This window comes from Mandrillus leucophaeus, unplaced genomic scaffold (assembly GCF_000951045.1).
Source record: "Mandrillus leucophaeus isolate KB7577 unplaced genomic scaffold, Mleu.le_1.0 Scaffold1335, whole genome shotgun sequence".
Lineage (NCBI taxonomy): Eukaryota > Metazoa > Chordata > Mammalia > Primates > Cercopithecidae > Mandrillus > Mandrillus leucophaeus.
The window spans coordinates 361,252-381,369 of record NW_012101294.1 but is presented as its reverse complement, the minus strand read 5'-3'; the positions used below and the strand labels follow the sequence as shown (position 1 = coordinate 381,369).

General features: G+C 38.4%; 1 protein-coding gene across 3 annotated transcripts in view; it reads right to left on the bottom strand.

The window, feature by feature from the left end:
- SLC25A36 (solute carrier family 25 (pyrimidine nucleotide carrier), member 36) overlaps nt 1-19,601 on the bottom strand; it is a 38,373-nt gene extending 18,772 nt beyond the window's left edge. For 2 of the 3 annotated variants that reach the window (XM_011973041.1, XM_011973042.1), the window contains exons 1-3: nt 19,325-19,601; nt 4,525-4,689; nt 1,659-1,736 (exon numbers count right to left, since the gene is read on the bottom strand). In XM_011973041.1, coding sequence (XP_011828431.1) covers nt 1,659-1,736; nt 4,525-4,689; nt 19,325-19,365 — 284 coding nt within the window. In that variant the 5' untranslated portion in view covers nt 19,366-19,601. The remainder of the gene's footprint in view (nt 1-1,658; nt 1,737-4,524; nt 4,690-19,324) is intronic. The other variant, XM_011973043.1, reaches the window with a different exon arrangement.
- Between the last annotated feature and the right edge of the window lie 517 nt (nt 19,602-20,118).

Genomic DNA, 20,118 nt, shown 5'->3' with positions numbered 1-20,118 from the left:
AAGAGAAAAGAACCCATAAAAAGTTGAAACCTAATAAATAACAAGACATGGATCTGGTACATGGTTTGGATACAGAAAGCATTTTCACTCTAAATATGAACTTTGTACCGTGTTCTGTTTAACAATCTAAGATGCAATGGTGTCAGAGAAAAATGACAAAGTGATGTTTTCATGTCCTTCTCGCTTCCTTAATAGGTAACAGAACCATTCTATCTGTTTGGTTTGTCCCATAAGCCAAAAAATGACTTAGTTTTAAGAGTTCCAGATCTTCCCCTTTCTTACTGCTAGTTCCTTTGGCTGCTCCTTTAGTTATTAGTTCCTTTGCTTGTTCTCTGTCTTTTGACTTTGCATAAAAACTGCTTCACAATGATCTTACTATGCGGTCCTTTGCACCTACACATGGTGCCATGCCCATCCTTCTGGATGGTTACTGATACCAGTTACACCATAGTTCTTTATACACATGGTGCCATGCCCATCCTTTTGGATGGTTACTGATACCAGTTACACCATAGTTCTTTATCATTATCACCCTGACATCTCTTCAGCATCTTCCTTGAATAGCTTCCTTTTTATTATGGTAAAGGCCATGTACATCACTTACTGCCCTTCAACGATACACAAATTCTCAGGTTTTTAGACTTTTTGTCCCTTTCTTCAACCCTGTGCTAAGCCCTGACATCCTTCCTAGTCCGTTGGTTCTACTTTTCTATCTTGTTTCTTTGAAGTTTGATTTCTATGTGGAAAGGGAGAAAGGAACACTAACTTCTGGTGGAGTGCAGAGCAGGATAGCTATGAAAAGCAGAAAAATTCAAGATACCCCAAATGCCTTTTCGTACAAGGAAAATATTTGTTTAAAAGAATGCTTACCTTTCTTAGAGTCAAAATTTTTCAAGATGCAAGAGCTGGTTTAGTTAAACTCACAAATCTACCAAGCACTTATCTCAAAATATCAGGAGTATTTTACAGCCTTAGCCCTGTGTAGATTTTCAATTCTGCAGCCCCAAATTCTTCTAACTCCTATGGTCAGATGAGAGCATAAGCATCTCCCCAGAAGACTCAATATACTGCCACTAGCTATGAGGGTATTTCCAGATTTATCTTGCAAATATTACTAATTTTATATCTCCTAGTCAATGCAATATAAAGATATATAATATATTCATAATTTTCAACTTTGATTACAACAGCTCCCCCAAAAAATCTCAGGTCCGTTTATAGAACTTTAACATTTAAAACTCTTATCTATAAATACAGTGTTCCTTAAACTTCTAGCTATAATAAGCGATACTTTATTATTTTCCCCAGTATAAGACTATCAATAATTTAATGCAAATACTATACCTTCTCTTATATTATGAAACATAGCCATTGTATTCATATTACTACTGTTAATTTCTAATAGCACTGAAATACTGTTAGTCTTCAAAATATCCAGTACCATTTCCTACCACCAAACATTATTATATAAATTTGTTCTGGCTAGCACCTGAAATTCTTAAAAAGAAAATTAAGTATTTTAACTTCCCATAAACATTGAAAACCACATTTAGAAATTTAACTGTATCTATAAATGACTAAATCCAGGTGTGCTGAAACAAAAGAGATTGCCATAATTTGCTTAACTTTAAACAATTTTTTTTTTTTTTTTTTTTTACCTGGAAGGGGCTACCCCCACTAAATTGGGGCCTAATCCTCTAAACAAGGAACGTGGCCCTTCTTTTTCCAAGATCAACCTGAAAGAGAAAAAACATTCTATTAGAAATATCCTTCAAAGTCTGGTACTTTATTTACCTTGTATAAATAAAGTTAGAGTCTAAATCCAGTCTATTTGTATTATGTTATGCTTGTCTGGTTTTCCTTATTTATTAAAAATTTGTGGCCAGGCACGGTGGCTTATGCCTGTAATTTCAGCACTTTGGACACTGAAGCGGGCAGATTCCTTGAGGCCAGGAGTTCAAGACCAGCCTGGCCAACATAGTGAAATCTCGTTGCTAATAACAAACACAGAAATTAGCTGGGCATGGTGGTGCATGCCTATAATCACAGCTACTCAGGAGGCTGAGGTAGGAGAATCGCTTGAACTTGGAAGGCGGAGGTTGCAGTGAGCCAAGATTGTGCCACTGTCCTCCAGCCTAGAGACAGAGTTAAACTCCGTCTCCAAAAACAACAACAACAACAAAAAAAATTAAAAGAAAAAGAGGAAACACAACAAAACACAAAACATTGTTTTTTTCATGACATAGCATAAATTGTTGAAGACTGATAATAGATTTACTAGTAGTGATTAAAAAATCTGTTCAGATTCTTTCCTGAAAGATTAAGACACAAAGATAAAGAGTTCTACATTATTTTCATATGATCATGCTACTCTTATCTTTGATTTCCTTAACTTTACTATCTTTACCAGCAAATTGAAAGCTTAATAACTACCTGCCAACTAGAAATGTAGTTCCTTCCTAATTTTCAGGTCTTTTACTCAACATTGGACAATACTTCTTAGTATTGCAGTATTATCTCATCCCCATTCCATTGAAATGCTGTAGCAGAACCTATCACCCTAATGTCCTTTAAGGTACCAGAATGGTTGGCCTGTTATTTCTCCTGCCACTCAGTTAACAGTTGCTATACTGAGTATTTAACTGTATAATTAGCTGTTTATAAGTAGAAAAAGTAAGTAGATAGAAAAAAGAAGGCGAGGACCCTGACACTGTGGAATTTGCTGTTCTGTTTTGATAAAAAGAATGACAACAAAACAAATAAATTAACAGACCATATTAACAAGCAAATACTATACAACCTAGATACATACATGCCCAGCAGAGAAAGGAACAGAGCTAGGTGTAAGTCACAGAAGGCTTTTTTGGAGTAAGTTATGAAATGAAGTTTTGGCAGTCAGAAGGAACAGAAACTGAAGAGTAGGTATTTTAATTCAGAGTTAACAGACTAGGCCAAGTAGTTCTCAAGCATCTATCTGCTTAAGAGGGATCTCTTTAAAGGTAGTTGGGTCTAATGGTTAATTAAGGCCTGAATTGAGCGGCCAGACTTCTCAAGATATGAAGCTCACTGTTGGTAATGAATAACTCTAAGACCCTGAAATAACTTTTCTCTCATACGTAGTTTTATCAGCAGTAAAACAAAACAAAACAAAACAAAAACAGTACCCTTCTACTGGTTACTGTGAGGATTAAGTAAATTAATATATGAAGAGCTTAAAAGAGGGCCTGAAAAACTGAGAAACTAAAACACAGCCCAGAAGGATTACTAAAGTTCCTGTGAAGAGAAGGCAAAACCACTGAAAAGAGAATTAAAAAGTATTACCACAGAGGTCAAAAGAAGAATTTTAAGGGGAGGCAATCTGTGGTAGTAAATATCAAAATCATGGTATTAAAATACCTTTCCTATTATAAATCAGATAGAAATATTTATCTGTAACTATAGCATTTTTTTTTTTCTTTTTTGAGACACAGTCTCACTGTATCACCCAGGCTGGCATACAGTGGCACGATCTTGGCTCACTGCAACCCTGCCTCCCAGGTTCAAGTGATTCTTCTGCCTCAGCCTCCTGAGTAGCTGGGATTACAGGTGCACACCACCACACCTGGCTAATTTTGTATTTTTAGTACAGACAGGGTTTCACCACGTTGGCCAGGTTGGTCTCGAACTCCTGACCTCAGATAATCCACCCACCTTGGCCTCCCAAAGTGCTGGGATTATGGGCGAGAGCCACCACGCCCAGCCCAATTACGGCATTTTAATCCAAAACTGTTATCAATTTTATTCTACCTATTCATGTACTTATGTAAACAAGTTTGAAAAAAGAAAAGGCTGATGAAACCTTTTAGTAACAAAGGTAAATACACAGAATGAGTTTATTTGCTATTACAAAATAAACACTACTGAACTAAGTTCAAACAGTGAGCTGATAAGGCAGACACAAAGGCATTCAGTTATTTACGAGTATAAACACGCAAAACCTGATCTTAATAGTTTTGAAATTTCAAATCCAATGGCAACATAATGAAGTATGGCAAAATATAAAAACAAATCTTTTCCAAACCATCAGGAAATGTTAAACAAATCCTGAATAGCATTAGAACTCTGCTGTCTCAGTTGTACTTAGGTTACATAAAAATCACAGATTGTCGTTAATTGGATGTACTTACTTGTGAGAGTACTTGGAACATTAAAAACATACACGAAAGGAGTTAGCATTAAACATTACCACATTTCAAAAGTAAATGAATAATCCAAAATAAAATTCTTACAATAGCTTTAGAAAAAAATCCACTGGATAAATGTAGAAATATTCTAAATACACATGATTTGGAAATAAAATTACACTTTATTTTATCTAACTATTCTTCTCCATTAGGGATTATCATTCCTTATGAGTACAATTCAGAGTAACTTCTGTAAATAGGTTTATAAAGAATCATTTTAAATGTCACAGAATATAAGTAAACAAACATCTGGAAATCACTAACGCAAACTAAAAAAGACTGCTGAATACTATGCTCTCACTTTAGGCAATGAAGAGGTCCAGGAGACACTATTCGGTTGACACTGGCTCCAGCCATGGTGTTCAGGTGAACTTCAGAAATATAAAGTGTCACAGAAGATGACTGCAGTCGTGTTTTTACAACTTCCAGTGGACATGTCAGAATAGCTCCCACTGTACCACCACATCTAAAAAAAAAAAAAAAAAAGAACAAAGCTCATCTACTTGATTCATAAGTTAGTACATATGCCCAGAGCTGTAATCCTCATGGGTACCTGGAGCTTTGCCAACATACTAAAATTTATAATTTTTTATGTTAGATGACTAAACAAATTTTTAAGAGATTCCATTATTTGATTACATACAAACATCTTCAGTAACTAAAATGAACACAGTTTAATAACTATCTGGCAAGAATAATTGCTGATGACTTCAACTGATAGGTGCTGTTACTAAAATTGTACTGGTAAGTCACATCATGGCTTTAAATACCGTCCTAAGGTTTGCTTTAGTACTCATGTATATATAACTTGTGGCTCCGTTAAAATCTAGGCCATTCTTTGAGGTATATCCTGTCTTTCAAACTTCTGTCCTTTCAAACTGAAGAAATGGTCTTCTGAGCATTAAGAAAGAACTCATTGATAGTTAAACATATATAGTTCTCTTATGTTAGATACCCAAATATTCAAAAGTATTTCATCTACAAAAAAATACAGCATTTGAGGGCATGGCTCACACATGTAATCCCAGAGCTTTGGGAGGAGGCAGGAGGATGGTTTGAGGACAGTTTGACATCAGCCTGGGCAACACAGCCAGACCCCACCTTACAAAAAATTTGTTTAAAAAATTAGCCAGGTGTGGTGGGGTATGCATGTAGTCCTAGTTACTCGGGAGGCTGAGGTGGGAAAAGTGCTTGAGCATAGGAGTTCAGGACTACAGTGAATATGATCACGCCACTGCACTCTAGCCTGGGCAACAGAGTGAGACCCTGTCTCAAAAAAGAAAAAAATTGGCATTTGAGTCTCACAATTAATGTCTGTCAGGCCTACACATGGAAATCTGTGCAATGTAGGTAGGGTTGTTAGAATAATCCAACATAAATAAAAGGACGGATCACCAGAACCATAAGAACAAAAGCTCTTAATGACATTAAACTGTTTAAAAGGTATGTAAGATATAGGCTGAGTAATTATTAGTTTCTTATTTTAAAATACAAGAGTAGAAAGTAATTTCCTCTTAAAATATTAATAGCTACCAAGTGAAGCCTTTAGAACTGCTTTCTAACCAAAAGGGAAAATCGCTCAGAAAAGCTCTTAGTGCGGTCAAAGAGAAAAGCTAGTTGAGTCAGGTTAACATGGACCTTCAAAATGGGCATTAAAAGAAAAAGAAAAGCAACCCATTCAATAAAACACTAAACAATTCTACCTCCACAATTAAAAAAAAACCACACACACATATACATAAAAAGGAAAGCAGGCATGGCAATGTTAGTATCACTCCAAATAGAATTTAAAAGAAATTTTAAAAGATAAAAATATGTCATATTGATTTATTAGTATATGCCACCAAGAAAATAAGATAAAACCAAACTGTATGCAACTAATGAGTGAAAAACTTATGCAACAAAACTATTAAAAGATAAAGAACATTCATACGTAAAATAAAAAACGTAACCCTTACCTCACACTACATTTTAAAATTAACTCAAAATGGATCATAGACCTAAGTTTAAAATGATGAAACTATAAAACATCTAGGAAAAAAAATCTGGAAAAAAATCTTTTAACTTTGTGTTAGGCACAGACTTCTTACATGGAGATCAACAGAAGCACAAATTAAAGGAAAAAAACTGAAAACCTGGACCTTATCAAAACTAAAAACTGATACTCTGAAAGAAACTAAAACTGCTAAGATAATGAAAGAAACTGAGAAGAAAATGAAAGCCACAGACTGAGAACAAATATTTGCAAATCATTACCTGCAAAAGTGCTTATAATCAGGAACAAAACCACGTAATTCAGTAAGAGATTTAACAGATAGTGATATATAGATGCAAATAAATACACAGAATTCTCAAAATCCTTTGTCATCAGGGAAAAGCAAAGTAGATCCATTATAAGATACCACTGCCCATCTATTAATGGCTAGAATTAAAAAGACTGATCAACAGCCAACTGCTGAACAACTGGAAATCTCTTACACTACTGGTGGGAATTAAAAATGGTACAGACATTTTAGAAAGCAGTTTGTCAGTTTCTTACAGAGATAAACATAAAATTGCCACACAACCCTATCTCACTTGTGGGTACTGACCCAAGAGAAATGAACAGGTATGTCCACAAAAAGACTTGTTCATGAATGTTTATAATAGCTATACTTATTAATAGCTAAAAACCAGGAACAACCCAAATGTCTATCAACTAGTGGAAGCAAACTGTGATACACCTATATCATGGAATACTATTCTGCAGTAAAAAGCCACCACCTGGATAAATCTCAAAAGCATTATGCTAACTGAAAAAGCTAGGCACAAAAGGCTTTTATTTTTGACATTAAAAAATTATCCCTACTTAAGCAAACATTTTTATGATATTCTAGAAAAGGCAAAATGAGACAAACAGAAATGAGATCAGTGGTTTCCCAGGGGTAGAGGAGAGGGAAGAAAGTGACTGCAAGGGGTATGGGGGAATTCTTGGAATAACAAAAAATGGTCAATATCCTTTTTTTTTTTTTTTTTTTTTTTTTTGAGATAGGGTCTTGCTCTGTTACCAAGGCTGGAGTGCAGTGGCATGATCATAGCTCACTGTAGCCTTGAACTCCTGGGTCCAAGCAATCCTCTTGCTTCAGCCTCCCTAGCAGCTGGGACTACAGGCACATGCCACCATGCCCAGCTAAGTTTTTTAATTGTTTGTTGAGACAGGGTCTTGCTGTGTTGCACAAGCTGGTCTTGAACTCCTAGCCTCAAGCAATCCTCCCACTTCAGGCTTCCAAAGTATTGAGATTATAAGCATGAACCACTGGGCCCAGTCAATATCCTGACTATAGTAGTGCTTAAAGGACTTTATAAATCTGCCAAAAGTCAAGAAACTGTATACATTTAACAAAGCGTAGATTTTACTGTACGTAAACGATACATTGACAAATCTGATTTGAAAAATATGTGAAAACTAGTAGGAATTCTTAATACATGAACTATCTGGGGCTGAATATATTTATATTATGTGAAACATTCAATCATAAATAAGCTTAATATTTCAAAAAAAATTCCACTCATAGCTTTAAACAGGCAGTTAAAAAAATTTAACCTCCCCCCAAAAAATGTCGAAACCACAATTATATGGTCAGACTTCAACAAAATTAGACAAAAAGTAGTAGGATTATAGCAAATCTGAAACAAAATTAAGTAGAACTTAGAAACCTCAATACTCAATAAACAAGGAAAAGATATTTTCAAACAGCCATGAAATAGTCTTAAAACCTCATTATATGTAAGGCCACAAGGAGAATCTTAAATAGAAGCCATTAATTTACTTACGATAAGAGTTGAGAGTTAAGTGGTAAAAGACATGAGTCATCATCACACAGTATACTTTGAGTATATGCAGTGCAGAACTCAGAAGAACCTGTGGGTTGGTCCATACCATATTCAAACTACAACAGTGATCTATTATGGCAAACCATAATAACTTCAATTTGTCTTTGCCTGATTTCTTTTTAGCAGTTTAGTTTATTTACTTTGTAAATTTGTTGAGCATAAAACCCACAAACAGGCCCAAAATCTATAATAAATATGTACATGTTTTGATTTTATATTCTGTAAAACCTAAGAAAGAGTATTGTTGAATATGAATAACTTCTAAAAAATGTCTCCAATGAACATGAATTACTTCTATAATTAAAACGAAAACAAACAAAAAGCAACATAAGCACATAAAGCCATGATTCCTACCCAGTCATTCCTGATTCCAAGAAAATAAATATTAAACAGCGAAAACAAAACAACAATGGTAAAAACAACACCTATGCCTCACACGCTTGTTGTAAAGATGATATAATATAATCCATATAAAGCATTTTGTAAAGTGGCACATAAAAAGTACTCAATAAATAGTAGCTATATAGTTATGTATTTCTATTACTGATAATAGTAACTATGAAATTTTGTAATAGAAGTATTATGAATATTTTGTGGCCAGACCAACAGACAAGGTAAATACTATGATATTTAAAAAACACTTCAGAAGTAAAACACATGAGAATCTGAACTGGCCAGGCATGGTGGCTGATGCCTGTTAATTCCAGCCCCTTTCAGAGGCTGAGGTGGTAGGATCACTTGAGTCCAGGAGTTTGAAACCAGCCTAAGCAACACAGTGAGACTCTGTCTCTTAAAAAAAGAAAGAAAGAGACTGGGGGTGGTGGCTCATGCCTGTAATCCTAGCACTGTGGGAGGCCGAGAAAGGTGGATCACCTGAGGTCAGGAGTTCGAGACCAGCCTGGCCAACATGGTAAAACCCTGTCTCTACCAGTAATACAAAAAATTAGCTGGGTGTGGTGGTGCACACCTGTAATCCCAGCTACTCCGGGGGCTGAGGCAGTAGAATCGCTTGAACCCGGGAGGTGGAGGTTGCAGTCAGCCGAGATTGTACCATTGCACTCCAGTCTGGGCAACAAGAGTGAAACTCTATCTCAAAAAAAAAAAAAAAAAAAAGAGAAAGAGAAAGAAAAAAACAGCCAGGTGCAGTGGCATATGCCTGTAATCCCAGCTACTTGGGAGGCCAAGGTGAGAGGATCGTTAAACATGGGAGCTCAAGACTTTAGTGAGCTGTGATTGCACTACTGCACGCCAGCCTAGGCAACAGAGTGAGACCCTGTCTCAAAATGATGACGACAACAACAACAACAAAAAACAAAATTAAAAAACAACAAAAAAATAAGGCCAGGCATGGTGGCTCACACCTGTAATCCTAGCACTTCGGGAGGCCGAGGAAGCCGGATCACTTGAGGTCAGGAGTTCAAGACCAGCCTGTCAAACATGGTGAAACACCACCTCTACTGAAAATACACACACACACAAAATTACTCGGGCATGGTGGTGCACACCTGTAATCCTAGTTACTTGGGAGTCTGAGGTGGGAGGATTGTTTGAACCTGGGAGGTGGAAGTTGCAGTGAGCTGAGATTGCACCACGGCACACTCCAGCCTGGGTGACAGAGCGAGACTCCACCTCAAAAAAATAAGTAAGTAAATTGTAGAGAGGTGGGGGTGGCATAAGTGGGTAGATGCACAAGCACTAGGTTGTCCTGAAGCAGTTTTACATTATAGAATGCAATAGATGTGTAGTGTAGGGGTGACACTCTGGTATTTCTCTTGCTGCAAAAAAAAAAAATAATTATTATGCACACTGAAATCAGAATTGATGTAGAGAACAAAACCATTGCTTCAATAAAGTTGGGATGAACTACATTAGATTTATCTTTTCTCCATGTCAAAAATATCACTGTCTAAAGAAATATGCCAGAAGAACAGAAAGCCCCAGAGAAATCTGCAGCTGCAAGTTTTCAACCAATGAGGCAAATGGGAAAGACAACTTAGTAAAGAGGAAGAAAGGCTTGCAGAGGGAAATACCAAAAAGCAGCAGGGTTTTGCCCTGCAGAATCCCTGAGAGGCCTAATGATTACGGGCACCAAGTATTCAAGAGGGAATTAAGGCAAAGAACTGAAAACAGAAGGACTGGCTGCTGCCACACAGGCTGTATGACAAAGGTAGGATGCCCAGTGTCTCCCTATGCCTTACACACACACACACACACACACACACACACGCGCGCGCGCGCTATATTCCTAGGCAGAAGGCTAATTCTCTGAAGAACACAAACTCAACATTTCTGAGGTTAGGTTTAGCAGGAACAAAGGATGCAAAAACAATCCACACCAAGATGCACTACTGCAATCTTTCAAGGACTTCAACTCCAGAAAAAAAAAAAGGTCACATAATAGAGGAAAAGTGACCAGATTAGCATCACGCTTCTCGACAACTGCAGATTACTTATCCTAAAATTCTATACCAAACCAAACTATACATCTGGGACAAAGAAGTATTCAAGAAATTGTCTACTGTATACCCTTTTCTTACACAGCTAACTAAAAAATGTATTCCACAAATTAAGAGAGTAAACTAAAAGAAGATGGCGGTGGGGAAGGAATCAAATGCAGGAACAGAATAACCCAAGACAGAGAAAGAAGTCCCAAGATGATAGTGAAACGGCAGACCTGGAAAAAAAAACCAAGCAAGATAGGATTAGTATGACAGAATTCAGTGGGACAGAAGTCTCCAGGAAAAAAAAGACTCACAGATGAACACAGCTGACCATATGAAAAAAAAATGTTCAAGTATGAGTACTCACACAACTAAGCAAAAGTTTTTTAATGGAGGCAATTATTAACTTCAGGGGTAGTCAGGGACAGTGGCATCGGGGTGGGGACGAATGAAGTTATTCATAAGAAAGGAAAGGTCACCATAATAGACAACTCAAACTTAGCTCAGCAGTGAACAAACAATATTTGTATCGTCATAATAAGGTAAGCACTGACTATTGATTTAACAAAAACTGTATCAAATTTTATATTGAGAGGATGTAAAGAAAGGGGAAACAGAGAGTGGTAAAATATAACTAACTCCTTATCTACCACAACAGAAAGATGATGTATAATATATTAATTTGAAAACTAAGAAAAAGCAACAGAGGAAAAATGGTGGAGTAGAAGCAGGCACTCATTACTGGTCTTGTTTCCCTCTGATCCAGTGATGTGGATGACATCAGTTGCAAGGTGTGGCCAATGTAATTTGCTATTAATAACACAGTTCAAGGCTGGATGCTTTACTATTTTAAAAAAGTTACAATTCAAAGTTATTTCTATAAAGCAGTCACTGGTTTGTTCTGTGTGCTTTCTTGACTGGCAAAGAATTCCAAAGACAGAATAGCCAAGTCTGTAGCAGAAGAGCTAAGTTCATTAATCTGTAACATCAAAAATTCATAAAGGAGAGTTTCTTTCAATGTCACTATACCCCTGGTCACTATACCCTTGGTATACCCAGATTAGAAGTAACTACATGTTCTTTATATTCGGAGCAAAATGACCTGGATCGACACTCATTTAAAGTTTTATAGGCAAATGTCTTATATCTTAAAGATATGAGAAGGCCAAGATCACTTGGTGAGTCAAATAATCACATAGCTATGTATTGATCTTATAGAATATTTAAAATTGTTTAATATGGTTATCACTGAAGAATTTTATAAGACACTTTAAACTATTTCATTTTCATGATGTTTGCCAAATTGTACAGTAAGTTTATCAAGTCATCTCAGTAATTTACTGGAATGTAGACATATCTCTAGCCTATTAGGTAATACTGCAGATGCTAGTAAAGCCAAACTTTTTAGAGTTTAACTGTCTAAGAACTTTCAAATGTTGTTTCTATTTAGTGCATATACTGAAGATAAAAATTCTAGCATGCCAGGGCATCTAGCTACCTTAAGGGCCTTTATGGACCTCTTGAGTAAAGGAGTGGCAAAAAGATACTTAGAGTGTTTTTTTTGTTTGTTTTTGAAGCTAGGCACAGTGTAACCAAAACTGCTTTAAAAAACAAAACAAAACAACCCTGTGCAAACAGGTCTTGTAAGAAAGAGCAAGGCCTCTGTTAGGGGCCTCAAAGTGCTCTCCCACACTAGTTATTGAAGCACAGGAATTAAAAGTTGAGGGTGGGGAGACAGGAGAGAAAGGAGAAAGAAATTGTTCACTAAGTGAATATGAATAGCAAGCAGATGAATTTCAGTCATCATACCCAGTCATGAATTCCTAAGACAGTACACAGACATAAAACTCCATCGACTGGATAGTCCCAAGCTGCTGAACCACTAGATCTGGCTCCCCTAGCTTTAAAAGGACTTTTACTAGCCATACTTGGAAAAAATCCGAGGCACTGTTAGATATATGTCCTCAATATTAACCTCTTGAGCATGTATGGATCAGGAAACTTGTTTTTAACAGGAAAGGTAACAGATGAACAAAATATTTTCTGATGAGGTCCACAATATTTGTATGTGTACACTATTTAAAAAGGTACTTCAGAATTCATTTTGTTAACTGTACACAGTGTTTAGCTTTATAAGGCAAGATGAATAGGATAAAATATTTTATTTTTCTGCCTGCAGTGATATTCTATTTAGGGTATTAGTTACATTAAGAAATATCACTCACTAAACATGAAGTTTCTTTAAAATGCTAGCCGAACTTAAGGAATTTTTCAATCTTAAAACATGTAGACTGCACTGGGCATGGTAGCTCAGGCCTGTAATCCCAGCACTTTAGGAGGCCAAGGTGGGTGGATCGCCTGAGGTCAGGAGTTCAAGACCAGCCTGGCCAACATGGTGAAACCCTGTATCTACTAAAAATACAAAAAATTACCTGGGCGTGGTGGCAGGCACCTGTAATCCCAGCTACTTGGGAGGCTGAGGCAAGAGAATTGCTTGAACCTGGGAGGTGGAGGTTGCAGTGAGACAAGATGGTGCCATTGCGCTCTACCATGTGCAACAGCAGCAAAACTCCATCTCAAAATAATAATAATAATAAAAAAATGTAGATTGTCCCTGAAATTCTATGCAAATCATTAAGGAAGTCTTACCAAAAATTGTTTCTCTGGTAGTACATTTGTGTAACTATTTTCTCTGAAGCTTTAATGTTCAGACAAGAAACAATACAAGTTTTTGAAATGGCGATGGTCATCTATATACCTGACAAACTAACTTATGAAAAGTCAGCAATGCGTGGTTCAGAATAAAACAGCATTTTTTAAAGTATAAGAAGTGTTTCTGATGCAGAAAAAAATTCACAGGTTATTCTTATTTTGGATGATAAAGCAAAATCAAGACTAGCAATACAGAAAATTTTAGCCAACTGAGATAAACATGGAAGCAAGCCGTATCATGCAGCCCAAGATGCAATTGTACAGTCTTTACCACTATTTAGAGTGTTTTTTGGTTTTCGTAAAGGTAGGCACAGTGTAACCAAGACTGGTTTAAAAAAACAAAAACGAAAATCTCTGTGCAAATAGGTCTTTTAAGAAACAGCAATGCCTTTGTTGGGGGCCTCAAAGTGCTTACTATTTTAAGGAAAAATAGTAGGATACGAGACTGAGAAATAAAAAAAAAAAAAAATCCATTATAGGAACAAAACAGGCTGAGAGAATGTGGTAGGTTTAGTAAAAGTAAATTTCCCCCTTTCTTTGCTACCCTTTACAGCAAACCTTAAAATTGTCTATTTGTTGTCTCTAATTTCTCTCCTACTCCAACCAGACTTTTACTTCCCTGCCCTGGAAATTACTGAAAAAGTCACCAAAGGTCCTCAATTAAATTCAGTGGTTAACAGCTTTCAGACATCTTAAATGACACCAACATTTGATAGTTGATCATTTATTCCTTTCTAGATCTTGTATATTTGCTTCATTTGGATTTCAGAATACCCTATTTTTTTGGTCACTATGAAGTCTATTTGGCTGGTTCCTCCTCTTCTCCTCATTCCTCTTCTCCTGCTCTCTTTTATTGAAGTTCCCAGAGGGTAGTTCTTGGTCCCTTCTTCTCTATATTCACTCCCTTAGTGATGTCAACTAGGCTTATGGCACCACTTATGCTCCAATGACCACTAAATGTATATCCCTAGTCCAATCCTCTTTCCTGGACTCCAGGCTAGTACATCCAATCACTTAAACAACCAGCTTCTTGACCTCTCTACTTCTCAAACTTACCATGTCTAAAATGGAACTTCTGATCTCCCCTTACGCCAACTCTGTTCCATCTGCAACCTTGCCCATCTCAGTTGACAGCAATTCCACCCTTCCAGGTGCCCAAACTAAAAACCCTGGAGTTATTCTTTGCTCTTCTTCTACACTCTGCATTCAATAGGTCTAAAATCTTATTACCTTTACCTTCCAAGTCTAGCTAGAATTCAACCACTTCTCACAAGGTCCGTTGCTTCCAACCTAGTCTGAATCACCATTATCACTCAAGTGGATTACTGAAATAGCCAAATCAACTCCCTACTTTTGCCTCTGACCCATGCATAGTCTAACAGAGACCAGTTAGCCTTTAAAAATTCTATGATGACTCCTCCCATTTCAATAGAAAAGGTCACAATCCTTTAAAGGCCTAAGAAGGCGCTATCATTCTGGCCATACCTGCCTCATTATCTCACTCTTACTGGGGCTAGGGTCTTACTGGGACTAGGGTCTTACTGGGGCTAGTTCCTTTTGTATAGCTAATTCTCTCCCTTCCAAGTCTTTACTCAAATGTCATCTTCTTAGTAAGACTCATCATCATTCGATTTAGTACTAGAGTGCACTCCCACCACAGCCCTTAAAGGTGCACCACTTTTTTCCCATAACACTTAACGCCTTCTAGTTAATGAAAACAACTACTAAACAAGACAGTCCCTTTTTAGATAATTGTCAATATTCTTCAATACTATATTAAAACCGGACAAGTGGTAGGTTCTTAAAGGTTAGTTGCAATGTAGAATCTGAATCATACCAGTAAACTTTTCGTACTGTTGTATTAAAATCCACTGGTCTTTTTTAAAATCTGAATGACTCTTTTACCCATGCCTGACTCTATGACATCATATATATATCGGTCATTTGAAAAATACTGGTTCACTGGCTTTGCAGGTCTTTCAAAACATTCTAAAAGTATTAAAAAAATGTACACTTACTATCACCATCTCATCAGAAACATCCTTAGGTACTGGAAGGCTGGGGGAGAGGGGTCAATTCAAAAATTCAAATTTGTTTGAAAACTAGAATTTTGTCATTGGTAACAAATGCTATCAGTGGTTTTCCTTAAAAAGGCTTCCTTCAGTTTTTGGTAAAATGTCTGGTCTGAGTAGTCAGTCTATTAATCATTAAGTGAGACTGGGTCTCCATGAAAAAAAGAAGCTAGTGTAGCCTACAATTGAAACAATGCATAACCACACTTCCGCATGCAGTTACTTTATGCCTATTTCCCATTTTGTCACACAAAATATTAAATATAGAGGTATTCAAAGGTTGCGATTTAATAAAATTATTATTTTTACTCCCTCAAGAGCATTCTTAAGTTAAACTGGCTTTTTTTTTTTTAATTGCAAGTACCTGGAGGTGAATATGATTACCATAGTCTGGTGCCACTGCCTTGATGCATGCTAAGGCATCAACAGTTTTACCCATCATTGCTTTTGTGCTATCAGGACAAATGTCAACACATTTGTGCCAATAATGTCTTAGTTTTTTATGAAAATAGTTTTAAACTCTCAGACCACAAGTAGGGTCTCAAGAAGGAGAATCCCTGACCCACAATGCTGTCCTACACTAATCCATTTGCAGAAAAATGGTAGCTGCTTTGCTACAGTAATCCATTTACGGAAAAGTGGTTTCTTTGAGAATATTATCCAGCAGGATAAGAAACTTCCCTTAGTTTTGCAATCTATTAGTAAGAAGAACAGAATGCATTTTTAGAAGGAAAAAAAGGGTAGGAGGATGTCTGAATGTTTGTCTCCTCCAATGTTAATAAGATGAAATCCTACTCACATCCCAAGGTGATAGTATTAAGCGGTAGACACTTTCAAGGTGATTAGGTCATGAGATTGTAGCCCTGACATTTGGGATTACTACCTTTATAAGACACCAGAGATCCTGGCTAGCTTCTCCTACTACATGAGGATACAGCAAGAGAGTGTCTTCTATAAGGAAGTAGACCACCATCAGACAACGAACCTGTTATTGCTTTAATTTTGAACTTTCCAGCCTTCAGGACTGATAGGAATATTTGTTATTTATAAGCCACCAGTTTTTGGTATTTTGTAATAGCAGCTTAAACAGAGCAAGACAGAGGAAAAGGAGAGGTAGTAAAAATTAAGGAAATGAGACTAATAAAAATATGGTCAGAGTGAAGGGGAAATAAATCACATTAATTATACTTTTAAGTATTCTACTTCTGCCCTGATCTTCAAGAAAACCGGTGAAATAATTTAACAAATATCATTCATTATACCAAAATGGGAGTTTCAATAAATAATAATGATTGAGCAAATAAATGAGCTCCAGGATATAAAAACAGACAGTTCTTAGATCATCTTTGATTTTACTCACTACATATATTAAATTCTCTGTCATAGAAGCTACAAAGAAAAAACTTCATCTACTTAAAGTCTGAAGGTATATAGCTCCTATATGAGACAGTATCTCCCTCAAATACAAAAAAATGAGCTGCCTCTGTAGATATATGCCGCTGATAAAATAACTGGACAATGTATAATTCCATCAGTCTTTAAAAATACATTTCATATTGCTTTCATCTCTACATACATACAGTATTAGAGGTACAAATAAAATTAAATTATATTTACATCTTTTTTACAGGCTGCCATGATATGGTTCCTTAACTCAATTAACCTAACTACTGACCTTACAAACTCTGAATATTAACTCTGGCAAAAGCATAATGGGATCAAAGGGTGTCTTAAAGAAAGCACGAGTTATGCATGTCAGTATTTCACCCAGAACCAAGGTCCAGTGATGGTGTTTAACAATACAGTTACTAGGCTATTAGAAATCTGGGATTCTGATAAACATATCTGAATATTACAATTTTACTTATCAGAAAAACAACTCAAAGGCTCCATATTCTGAAAACCCTTGCCTAAGATTAAATACACTGTGACAGGTTACTGATGGTTCTTTTAAAATATACTGGGCTTTCTTTAAATAGATAAGGTGTGTTTTACTTAACTCACTTATGTAACCACATATAAAAATAAAATCAAGATGAAATGCAAAGGAAGATAAATTATATGACTGAGCACCTACCTTGTATCAGATTCTACATACCAATATCTCATTTAATAGTCTAAATAAACTACATACGCTAGACTGGCGGGGACGGGATGGAGCTCCTAATCTATGTGTTTAGATGCTACAAAAACCTCCCATTCCTGTTCTTAAACCAGAAAACCTACATTTACATGTTTTTGTAATAACAAAATGATGATCCTAATCCAAAGTGGGAAATTAGTGCAATCAAGCTAACATTTATTTCAAATATAAGTATGCCCCATTTTTAACAAAACTTGATATATGAATCCTGAACGCGGAGTAATAGAAATGTTAGGAGCTAGAGAAGGGCTTTCGAGATCATATAATACAATCTCCTAATTTTATATATGAAGCAATTGAAATAAAAGTGTCAATTTTTCAGCCAAATTAAAACAGTGCTAGACTACATCGGTGGTCTCCTCACTTCAGGTGTTATAGATCTAATTACACGAGGAAATTCAATTATTTGCATGAGATCTTTTCAAGAGCATCTACACAGCGACTGCATTTAAAAAAAAAGATTTAATTTGCCTGATTATTGGCAGCAAACATTTCAGAAATATGGAAAGCCAATTGCCTAAACCGGGTCTCACAGATTAATAGAAAAATAGTTTTTATGCCAGAACAGTGGCTCGCCCATAATTGGTGTACAATAAATGTTTGTTGAATGAAAGTGTGCCAACCTAAATAAAGTATTGCCATCATTGGCTCAATAGAGTCCATATGTCCAATTCAAAGTAAGACATCGTGAACAGAACTGCATGTATATTTCTTTCATAATCTTAAAAGTGGTGGATCTAAAAACTGTAGTATTTAAGAAGATGCCGGTAAGAGTCTCAGCATAATTCACCGAAGCCATTTTTGATAAGAAAACTCTTTATAGTCCTCCAAATAAGTAACGCTTAAAATTGCTGATTCTCCAAATGATATAAAGGAATAAATCTAAACAGGAGGCTAAATTGGCAGCTCTAATACTCATGTTGGCAATCAGGGAACTAAGACTTTGGGCTTAGTCCTAATCTTGCACACACATAGTAACTATTAACACTATCTTCAAAAAATCTGACCTCTCTCCACTCCTACTTTCTCCTAAGCAGCAGAAAAGCAAACAGTGTACAAGAGGGGTGGTTTTCTCGAAAGGAGTCTGACCCCAAAAGTACTGCAAAGCTTTGCACCCCATTCACCACCTGGAAAAGCTCGGGCAAGAAATTTTCCAAGGCCTAGAAACACCCTACAGCAACCACGGGAGAATACCAACGCCTTCCCCGCTGGATCCCATAGCTCCCTTACCACCCACCCTGTAAAGCCAAGCCCGGAAATGAGCTGCCCGAGGTCCGAGGTGGGGCGTGAGTGACGTGCGGAGGCCCAAGCGAGCGGCAAGGAGCGAAGGCTGAAGGAGGCTCCGGCGCCCATTTTGTCCTCAGCCTCCGCACTTTCCGCCCCGTCCCCTTGGGCCATGCAACCTACGCGAAATCCGGAGCCAGGCTACTCAAAGCGGCCCTGCATCCCCGACACCCGCTAGACTGCGGCGTGCAGCCGGGTCCAGAGGCGGTCGGGTAATCAAGCGCCGACCCCAGTTCTCGCCGGCGTCTCCTAAGACGCTTGAACTCGGCCTCCGCCTCACTCCAGGCCCAGCGGGCCCAAACCTCACTCCCGGCCCGGGTTATGAAACCCTCAACCTTGTCTGCCTGGGCCTCTCTCGCTCCCGGGCCCGGGCCTCACCCCCTCGCTTCCCCGAACCGGAGCCCCCTACGCCATCCACGGGCTGGGTCTCTCCCCTCACCCGCGGGCCCGTGGCTGCTCCCCGCCCAGGCCTCACCGCTGCCCCCCCTTCTCCCTTCACCCCCCTTCGCCCCTCTCGCCTGCGTCTTCGGCCCCAGCACCCTCAGCCCCAGTGCGCACGCCCCGCCAGGACCGTACCCCCCGGCAAACAGATGCACTAGCGTGTCCCTCTGGCTCATTCTCTCTCCCGCATGTCCTCCGGGCGCTGAGGCGGGACGCGGATCTGGCCGCCCGCTACGGCAGGCGGCTTCGGTCCCGGACTGGAGACGCACAGCGCCCCGGGGACGGCGAGGAGAGCTGGCCGAGACGCGGCTGCAGAAAGCAACCCGGCACAGCCCTCCCCGCGGCACTCTAGCCGCCCCGCCGCCTGCCTAAGCGCGCCGCCCTCCACCGAAGGCTGAGAGAGACCCGGCGCAGCGCGACAGAGGGTGGGCGGGGGATGGTAGGGGAAAGATGACTATTTGATGGCCCCCGACATAAACAGAGGCTCCCATTGGTCTGAGCGTCGTGACGTCACGCACTCTGCAGGGCTCTTTCACGTGATCCCTGTGGGCTCTTTCAATGAAAGGGGCCACGAGGCGTGGCCAGAGCGCGTGCCCGCGGGGTGGTAGGTCACCGCGCCTCTCGCACCTGAGGCCTGGGGCGAGAGACCTGGAATGAACGCGACAATCACGGCTGCGCTCTCCTGAACAGGGAACTGGCGGGGCGGGAAAAATCGCCTTGGTTCCGGGTTCACAAGAGGATTACTTTGAAAAAATTGGATTTATGACCCAGCAATTCCCTTGGTGTCTCAGAGTAACATTTCGCACAATGCATAAAAAGGTTTGTGCATGGATACTCCTGTACAGGCTCACAAACAGTACAGAATTATGAACAATGCTTGTAGTAGCAGAAAATTGAAATCAGTGGGGGAATGAAGAAATAAATCACGA